Raw genomic sequence first — 10,217 nt, forward strand, 5'->3', positions numbered from 1 at the left:
GATTGTAAAAGGTGGTAAAAATCTTCTATATCCTCTTCCTTGGCTCTGGTTGTTGGTGCATATATCTGAATGATAGTGGTATTCACTGGACTTCCTTGTATGCTCATGGATATTATCCTGTCACTGACAATATTGTACTTCAAGATGGATCTAGCAATGACTTTTTTAACTATGAAAACAACTCTTATTTTTCCTCACCTTTTCATCTCCGGAGGAATATATCATATGATCATCCGACTCAAAATGCCATTTTATTTGATTATAGGACTTGTATTTTACTGGTCAGATCACCAGTAGAACATGGGTTCTGGAATCAGACATCAGGTCCTGCCCTGCCATTCCTGGCTTGGTTACTGCCTTGTCATCTAGTCTTGTTATAAAGAAATAGCACACAGGGACTTCAAGCAAACAGGAATTTATTTTCTCATATTTTTAGGAAGCTAGAAGACTTAACTTCCAGGCACCAGCCATAGGGGAAGGCATTCTTACTCTGTTGGCTCTGAAGCAAGGTCCTTGTTTCTTCTGAGCTTCCGCTGCTGGAGATCTTTGTGTGCCTTGCCATCTTGCTTCTCTCATCTTTACTTGCTCCTTTGCTTGTTTGATCTTTTACACTAAAAGAGATTGATTTGAGACAAACTTTACATTGTTACTGTCTCAGTAGTGCAACAGAAGTCATTCCGACAAGCATATGGATAAAGTGAATTTTAAGGAGACATTTTAAGTGCTTGCAAAATGAGTATAAGCAGCATGGGGCATTGCTGCATCTGGCATCTGCTAATTCCACAAAGGGGAACTGTCCTCTTCAACAAAATCCACACTACAAAACTAATTCCTACTAGGTCAGACATGGTCTCCATGCTCCTACACCCACTTCTACTGATTCCAATACCGATTTTACTGCTCTCCTGGGTCCTGAATCTGTTGTTGTAACTGTGCAGACCTCACAGAACCACACTCAAAATTGGAGAGTTTATTAAAAGATTTAACAAGTTATGATTCAGATTGGCAGCAAGATAGTTTCTCATTCAGGACAGCTGCTGCAGTGTGCTCACAGACCCTTTAGCCTTGTGGCTTTAGGCCAGTGTTAAAAAGCTCTCTTGTTCTGCCAGCAAGCTTGAGCAAAGGTCTCTGGCTGCTCCCTGCAGTAGCATTCCCAGGTCAGCTCCGTCTCACATGGGGTCTCTGGATGGCTGTAGCCGCTACTGCTCACCTGTGGGCCCCAGGCTGGGTGGCTCAGGAATCTGCCCTCAAAGAAAGTGGGCTGCATTCTCTGCTGCTTCCTTGCGGTGGTCAGGTTCCCCAACTTCTGCTGCTGAACCTGCTCAGTTTCAATCTGGTAGAATGGCAGAACTAGCAAATCCTGTGCTGGATAGATATAACACAGCCTGTTTGCATGTCCCCGCCCAGCCATGTGGCAAAGTCAAGGGCAGTGGCCAAAGAAAGCAATTTTGAAAGAGACCCACCACCCCTCGGTTCCTAAACAGTTTATCTTTAAAAAGCTGATAATACCCATAGCTATTAGTATTATTAAATTCATAGCTCTTAGTAGGCACTCAGCTGTTGGTTCCCATTATATCTTTGCTTCATTTTTTTCTATAGTAGTAGTTGTTGAAGAACTCATTGAAACTACTTGAGACGCTTTATTATCCTTTGTGTCTAATATACACTCACTGCTAAAGTTCTTGTTTCTTCTCTTAGGTTGGGGAGAATGGGACTGGGAAATCCACCATGCTGAAACTGCTTATGGGAGAACTGTCACCTGTTAGGGGCATCAGACATGCTCACAGGTAAGACCCACCCACACTGTGAATACAAACACATACATTTATACACACGTACATATACTCATTCTCTGTGGCTTCAGTCCTTAATGGACAACAGTCTTCTACCTCCTCTCCACCTTGCTTCAATCTGCAGGAACCTCAAGATTGGCTATTTCAGCCAGCACCACGTAGACCAGCTGGACCTGAACGTTAGTGCCGTGGAGCTGCTGGCGCGGAAGTTTCCTGGTACGTAGGTTTCAAGTTGAAGAACGAGGGCCAGGGAGGAGTCCTCAGCTAGGCTACTTGTGTAGGCAGCCCAAGCCAAGGTGAAGGATATAGGCTTGTGGTGGGGCAGGAGGATGGAAGGAGGTGGGTCTCTAACCCAGATGGTGGCATGGGGACTCTTCCAGGGCGGCCAGAAGAGGAGTATCGCCACCAGCTGGGCCGGTACGGCATCTCTGGAGAACTGGCCATGCGCCCTGTTGCCAGCTTGTCTGGGGGCCAGAAGAGCCGAGTGGCTTTTGCTCAGATGACCATGCCTTGGTGAGGCCTCACTTCCTAAATCTGCCTTCCTTTTTTTTCTGTTGCTAGTAGAAAATGAAGATCCCCTCACCTTCAAATCAGAGGTTCATTTTCACTGGCCTGCACCCTAATTTCTTGGATTTTACCTTCCAGTCCCAACTTCTACATTCTGGATGAGCCCACCAACCACTTGGACATGGAGACCATTGAAGCTCTGGGCTGCGCTCTCAACAATTTCAGGGTGAGCGTGCCTTCATGCTGACTAAACCCGAAGGCTGAGTGTCTGCCAGGTGGACCCTCAGCATGTCCCTGCTCTTCTCTCTTCCAGGGTGGTGTGATTCTGGTCTCCCACGATGAACGCTTCATCCGGCTGGTGTGCCAAGAGTTGTGGGTATGCGAAGGAGGTGGCGTCACCCGAGTTGAGGGGGGTTTTGACCAGTACCGTGCGCTTCTCCAGGAACAGTTCCGCCGTGAGGGCTTCCTCTAGGCTGCCCGGACTGAAGACTGTGCCCAGGACATGAACTGTTCTCTCAGACTCCTGGGTCACCTCATAAACAACCAACTTACCCCAATTTGGGGACAGCCTTATTCCCAAATCTTTTGACTGGAGTATCCTCTGCATTACCCAGGGAGCCTCATCAAGGGTCTTTGAGGACTGGTCTCCAGGGAGAAGAGGTTGGGGGTGCCCTTTGGGATTAAAAATTCCAACTCTCCCAGCTCTGGCTGGGCCCTGAGTGGCTACTGTGTAAATTAAACCCCCACGCATCTGTGGCCTCGTCTTCTGCTCCCTGCACGAAGCGGCTGTGGCTTGCCTGCTCTTGAGGGATGTGGACTCTCTACCTTGGTATCAGTTACACAGCAGGCACGTCAGTCCAGGCTTCAAACCTGGTGAGGAGACCTCATTGAGGCTGCCGTGGGGTCCAGGCCGTCAGCCTGCCCCTGGTGTAGGCTGAGCTGGTGGAATGGAGGGACAGGTAATAGATACTGCTTGGTAGCAACCTTATGAAGGCGCCTTGGGCACCTGCTCTCTCTGTCCCACTGCCTAGCAGGTTGAATGGATTCTGCAGCCTGGCCTCAGACATGTCTGCCACACTCCAGTGGCCTCTGTTCCATACCTTTTGCCTTTGTAAAGTGAATTCCCAGGGCAGAAGAGGAATCATCTTTGCCCCCCTTTTCTTGGGTGGTTTTGTGCCCTTTATTTTTCCTTGAGCCACAGAGGTGGAGCCTGGGATGTAGGGAATTGAGAATGGGAAGAAATTGAACACTTTCCTCTCCTAATTAATTAAGCATTGTTTTAGGCAAAAAGGAGATGTTAATGGAGGTAATATGATTGCTAAATAGAATTTCTTGACTTAACTGCTATATGTAGTTATTATGTAGGAAGGTACTAAATAAGACACTGTTTTGCCTCAACTTAATGACAACAGAGAGACCTGATTATCGGAAGGAACTTGGTGGCTTCATGGGGATTGTAGCCCCGGACCTCACATAGGGAGGCTTAACTCTGAGCTGCTGAGGGTTGTGAGATGTAGATACCCGGGGAATAGAGAAGAAAGTGACAGGAAAGCTTGGTCGGTTTCCCACAGAGCAGTGCCGAGTTGCATCCTCCCTCTGAAACCAGAGGGGCCAGTGACCATGTACACTGTGCTTCTGAGAGCTCTCTCAGCTCCTATTCACGTCCAGCCTGCAGGTGAGCAAGACAGGAAGCCACTGGTCGTACTTCTGTGCATGCTTGCCAGGCTTTCAGCTCCTTTATCCCTCCCCAGTTCACAAACCTCTATTGGAGGCCCTGCAGATAGTGCTGACGGATCCTGAAACATGGCCTCTGCTCCCTTGGAGGTGGGCTAGTGAACAGCAAGCACTAGAGTAGGAGTTGAGTCTAAGAAAATCCCAGCTCAATTACTAGTAATAAAAGGGATTATCAGTATTAGCTGCATATTAGCCATAACAAATCACTTGACCTCTGCGAACACATCTGACCCAGTTTCCTTACAGGGTATGAAGCGTTGCTAACAAGTACTTAATGCATAAGTACTCAAGAATGATTCCTAGATAGACATTCTCAGACTGAGAAGACTTAACAGAAAATCTGTTTCCAGAGGATAGGCCGATTTGAACTCGGGGAGGAAAGTACCTGGCAGCTCAGACTTCTCTGAATGTAAGCTCTGGGTCTCTGGTCTGTCCTACTTCCCAGATCTTATGTAGAGAAGGGAACTCAAGTAGAAGGTAGCACCACACAGCCTCTGGGTTGGATGCCAATTTTAAGATTCTGTGAAAAGCCTCTGTGTGTGATAGTAGGAGCTTACGCTACAAGGCTTTAGACTTGGAAAGATGGGATAGGTTACAGCGGGTGAACGTTGGATGAATGTGAGGGAGGGAAGTTGACAAAATGGTCATCTTGAGGGATGGACAGATAAGCTCAGCAGTGTCAGCTCCATTCATAACGCCCAGAGAGAAGAGTCTGATAGGGACCTTTGATGGCTCCAAGCTGCCCATCACTGCAGCCACCCATTTCACACCCAGAGTCTGCTGTCCCCAACCAGCCATGGAGGCTGCTGGCGTTGGAGCTGCCTGCCAAGTTTGTCCCTTTAGACTGCTGTCCGCAGTGAAATCTGACCTCCCAGCTCCTGGCCTGTCTCCACTCACTTCCCAGACAACCTGGCTAGTCCCAGTGAGAGGCCAAGTGGAGGGATGCGCAAGGATTGTGACGGCACCAGGCTACAGAGGTGCGCAGAGATGCTGTCAAGATCATTTCAGTGCGATGGTAGGTTTGTATTCCAGATGTTGGATGTAGATTCTGGTATGAAGCAAGAAATTTTAGCCTCACTGGGCCTATCATCTTGGAACAGAAAAAGAGCCACTCTGAGAGCTCTGTGAAACCTACAGCAAACCAGGTGCCATCCCCACCACTATGAGAGCTACAGCTGCGTCAGGCATGTCACCGTCAGCTGGCAGCCAGTGGGCTGTCCAAGCAGCAGGTGGGTGAGTCCAGGCTTTGGAGGTCTTGCACAATGGCTGATGGCCTATAGGGATCTCTGACCTGGGAGTGAGGGGCACCCCTCAATCTCATCTATTTTTCTGGGGTTTCACTGCATTTGTACTAAACCCATCAGCAAGCTTACACTGTAAGTGAAGGGTCACATTGTAGCACCCCACTGTACCTTGGCATATTTGTAGGCCAGACCATGGTTTGCTCCTCTTTGCCTCTCCTGTGACTGCCACAGATTGACTTCACTTGGGAAGTTCTAAAGCATGACATTTATTAGGGAATCTTACCTGAATCCACAATCATTATACACTTGGTACCAGTAATAAGGGATCAGGAGACATGCTGCACTGGAAAAGTCTGCAGTCTGGAATCTCCAAACTACTGAGGAGCTATGATGTCACTTTGATGACTAAGGTGCACCTGATTCAGGCCATGGTCTTTTCAGTCACTTGTACATCTGAGAACTGGACAATGAGTAAGGATAACAGAAGAATTGATGCTACTGAGTTGTGGGGTTGGAGAATAGGACTGAATATTCTGTGGACTTAAAAAAGAACAGACTCTACAAGAAATGTCTTGGAGAAAGTACAGCCAGAGTAATCCTTGGAGGCGAAGATGAAAAGCCTGGAAAACAATATTCTAATTTTGTAAACTAGTATAATAAATTTTTTAAGGGGGGAAAAAGATGACAAAGCCTAATCTTGTGTGTTTTGGGTATGAGAGGCTACTTCTAGGAGAGGGACATCATGCTTGGAAAGGTGGAGGGATGACAAAAGAAAGGAAGACCCTCGACCAGGTGGATTGACCCAGTGACTGCAGCAGTGGGCTCAAGTATGTCAGATTGTGAGGATGGCACAGGAGAGGACAGGGTTCAGGTCTGTTGTTCATAAGGTCGTTATGAGTCATACTTGGCACCTAACAACAACTCCTGAGATCCACATCTGGGGAATGAGGGGAAGGAAGCAGGGTGGAGCAGAGGGAGAGGAGCAGCACAGCAGGCCCAATTGGAGCCTCAGCCAAACTTACAAGCACCTGTGACTCAGTTAACCTGCTGCAGCAAGGGGCTAGGCTTGATCATACAACTAACCCCCGCAATCTATGTAAAGGCTACTTCCAGAAGGGAGTGTGATTCAGCATCAAGGGCACCAGGTCCTGCACTCCCCAGAAAGGATCTAAGCAGCTCAGCATGACATCACTATGTTATGTGTCATCGAGTCCCTGCACTCATAGTGACACTATGTACAACAGCTCTTAGCCTGCCTTGTCCTCAGCCAATCTCACTGACTTCCACACACCTACCCCCATTGCCCCAGTTACTGTATCAATTCATTTCATCTGGGTTCTTCCTCTCCTGTGCTGTCCCTGCACCCTTCCAAGCAAGATGTCCTTCTCCAAGGAACGATCCTTCATGGCCACATGCCCCAAAGTATGTGAGATGGAGCTTCAAAATCCTAACCTCCAAGGAGAAACTTGTTTTCACCCTCTCCAAGACAGATCTATTTGTTTTCTTGGCAGTCCATGGTATGTCAAGACTCTTCTCCAGCACCACAGCTCAGGCCTCAAGCCCTGTCATCTTTAGTGATTGTCCAACTCTGATGCATAGCAAATCATTGCAAAGACCATGGATTGGATTAGGTGCACCTTAGTCTCTATAGACATCATTGCTTATCAGTATTCTAGAGAGGTCCCTGATAGGAGATTTTCCCAATGCAATTCGTCTTAATTTCCTGACTGCTGGTGCCAAGAGTGTTGGTTGTGGAGCCAACCAAGCTGTAATTGCTAACAACATTAATATCTTCTCCATCTATCATGGTGCTGCCAGTTGGTCCAGTGGTAAGAATCTTTATCTTCTGGATGTTGAGCTTCAATCCGTATTGAAGGCTGCAGTCCTTGACCTTCTGCTGCAAGTGCTTCAGGTCCTCCTCAGTTTCAGCAAGTCAGGTTGTGTTACCTGCATATCGCAGGTTGTTGTTGAGTCTTCCTACAATCCTGATGCCACATTCCTCCTCATAAAGCCCAGTCTCTTGAATGATCTGTCCTGCATATAGGTTGAAAAGGTATGGAGATAGGATGCAAGTGAGTATCTTACTAACGGTAATTTGACGGAGATTCCTTCTGGAAGTGCTGCTGCTGGTGGCGGGCATTATGGCTTCAAGATTACTTCATAGAGTTGGAGCATTGGCCACTCAGACCTTGAGGGCCTGCAGTCCTAATGGGGTTGCAGCTGTGCGCTCCATGGCATCTGGAGGATGTGTTACCTGATGATTATCAGGATCAGGGTTGGAGAAAGGAGGTCATGACGGCTGCTTAGAAGGGCCAGGATCCATACAGTATGCTTGCTCCAGAGGCAGCCACAAGCACCGAGGATGATCCTAATTTGGTTCTTTCTGTCACCAATAAGTGGATAGTAGGTTGCACCTGTGAAGAAGACAACACCAGTATGATCCAGTTTTGGCTACACAATGGTGATGCACAGTGATGCTGTAACTGTGGGACCCACTACGAGTCAGTGCCCCACAGTTCACTGAACAAGCCTCTGAATGTGTTCACACTGACATGGTCTAAATGTGCTGTAATGCTTCCTTCTTGCCAATAGACTAGCCAATGCTGTGGCTCCTTCTCCCATAGAAATGAAAACATGCAAATGTGAGAATATGGATTGAATATCAATGTCAAGAAGACAAAGGTTCTCACCAAAGGGCCAACTGGCAGCACCATGATAGAGAAAAGATTGAGATTGTTAGCAATAATAGCTTGCTTCACTGCACAATCAACATTCTTTGCACCAGCAGTCAGGACAGGAAATCAGAAGACAAATTGCACTGGGAAAATCTGCTCTCAGGGACCTCTCCAGGGTACTGAGAAGCAGCAGTCAGCCTAGAGACTAAGATGCACCTGATCCAGGCCATGGTCTTCACAATTACTATGCATCAGAGAGCTGGACAATGACTAAGGATGACAGAAGAATTGATGCCTTTGAGTAGTGGTGCTGGGGAAGTCTTGAACACCCAGTGGACTGCCAAGGAAACAAGTCTGTCTTGGGGAGGGTGAAACCAGGTTTCACCTTGGAGGTTACAATTTGAAGCTCCTGCTCACATACTTTGGGCATGTGGCCAGGAGGGACCAGTCCTTGGAGAAGGACATCATTCTTAGAAGGGTGGTAGGACAGTGCAAGAGAGAAAGACATCAGGGGAGATGGATTGATAGTGACTGGGGCAAATGGAGTAGATGTGTCGGAATTGGTGAGACTGGCTCAGGATAGGGTAGGCTGCAGAGCTGTTGTACAGAGGGTTGCTATGAGTCACAGGCGACTCAGCAGCACATAGAAAAAGTAGAGCATAATGTTGAAGGAGGTCAGTAAACCACAAGAACCCATGGAAGCTATCGTCAAGGAATCAAATGACTCACTGGGCTGGGCAAATCTGCCAAAGTGTTCTTCTTTAAAGTGCTAAAGAGCAAGAGTGCCAATTTAAAGACTAAGGTGTTCCTGAGCCAAGTATTTTAAATTGCTTCATTTGTATGTGAATAAGGAAGACCAGATGAATTGGTGCATTTGAATTGTTTGGCAAAGAAAAAAATAATCTTACCTGTCTTGGAAGAAATGCAACCAAAGTGCTCTTTAGAAACAAGAATAGTTAAGATTTTGTCTCAAAAAAAAATTGTGTCACAGATTTGAGACATATTATCAGGTGGGGCCAGTCCCAAGAGAAGAAAATCATGCTTGGAAAAGTAGTGGAGAAAAAAGTCTTCCACAAGATGAATTGTTCCCATGATTATAACAATGGGTTTTAGCACAGAGACTGTGACGGTGCCGCAGGATCAGGTCCACCTTCGTTCTGTTGGAAATCCAGGCGACTCAGGGCCCTAAAGAGCAGGAAGGAGGTGGGGTCAGAATGTGAGGGTATGAGGAGGAGAGGATGTGCAGACTCAGCAAGGGGTTTCATCCTCTGCCCGGATTGCCTGTTCTGGCCACATCTTCACAATTAAACCAAAGCTTCGAGATAGACATGCAGGGTTACAGGAATCTCCTCCCACCCCACCCCAAACTTCCCTTTATTATTGTTCAAGACCACCCTGAATGGTATCCAAATAATAAGTTCATAATTATTAGGCTCTTACGGTATATCAGGGAGCTCTGGTGACCTCCTAGTTAGGAAGGTGGTCTGAATCTCCCACCTGCTCCTTGGGAGCAATCTGCTGGGCAATCTCCTGTGAGGATTAAAGCCTTTGATAACACACTGGACAGTTAACCTATAAGTGGGTCCCAACTCGACAGCAATGACTTTGAGGGGTTTGTTGGGTTTTTATTATGTATTAGGTACTGTTGTAAGTTCTTAATATAAACTTGGTTATCCTTGCAACCCTGTTCTGAAGAGGAGGAAACATGGAGTGTATATAATTAGTGGGAGGCAGGGCTGGGACTCAAGACCAATCTGACAGGCTCTGGAATGCAGCCTTTAACTATATATTAATCACTAGGGCACCTTGGTGGCAAAGGGGTGAGCAGCTGTGCTGCCACCAAAGGCACACAGTTCGAATCCATCAGCTGCTTCATGGGAGAACAATGGGCAGTCTCCTCGCATGCCATATGCAGCCTCTGAAAACCCACTACATGATCTATGAAAACAATCTACTAGTGGTGATTTGTTCATTCCACCCCTTAGCATCACTAATTAAAGGGAGATCTTTTTTTTTCTCATTTGATCTTGTTTATTCGAGGAATCCACTGATAAAAATAAACTGGAATTCTAATCCTTGTTATTTTCTTGCAATATGAGAAGAGCTCTTTAGAAGCCACGTACGTGACAGGCTAAAGACTCGCAGCAACTCAAGGGAGATCTTTTTTTTAATATATTTTTTTTATTGGGAAAAACATATTGGGGGTACAAGGAGGTGAGGGTTGGGGGCAGAAGGGTGAGGATGGGCCAGGATGCAGTTGCAGA

General features: G+C 46.9%; 1 protein-coding gene across 2 annotated transcripts in view; it reads left to right on the forward strand.

Annotated features, from left to right (window-relative positions):
• ABCF3 (ATP-binding cassette, sub-family F (GCN20), member 3) overlaps positions 1-3,052 on the forward strand; it is a 17,445-nt gene extending 14,393 nt beyond the window's left edge. The window contains exons 17-21 of one of the 2 annotated variants that reach the window (XM_006884070.1): positions 1,699-1,787; positions 1,918-2,009; positions 2,174-2,306; positions 2,439-2,526; positions 2,614-3,048. In XM_006884070.1, the coding sequence (XP_006884132.1) occupies positions 1,699-1,787; positions 1,918-2,009; positions 2,174-2,306; positions 2,439-2,526; positions 2,614-2,772 (561 nt within the window). In that variant the 3' untranslated portion in view covers positions 2,773-3,048. Of the gene's footprint in view, positions 1-1,698; positions 1,788-1,917; positions 2,010-2,173; positions 2,307-2,438; positions 2,527-2,613 lie in introns of both variants that reach the window. The other variant, XM_006884071.1, reaches the window with a different exon arrangement.
• Positions 3,053-10,217: the final 7,165 nt, after the last annotated feature.

This window comes from Elephantulus edwardii, unplaced genomic scaffold, assembly GCF_000299155.1.
Source record: "Elephantulus edwardii isolate Elephantulus edwardi_28Jun2011 unplaced genomic scaffold, EleEdw1.0 scaffold00031, whole genome shotgun sequence".
Taxonomy (NCBI): domain Eukaryota; kingdom Metazoa; phylum Chordata; class Mammalia; order Macroscelidea; family Macroscelididae; genus Elephantulus; species Elephantulus edwardii.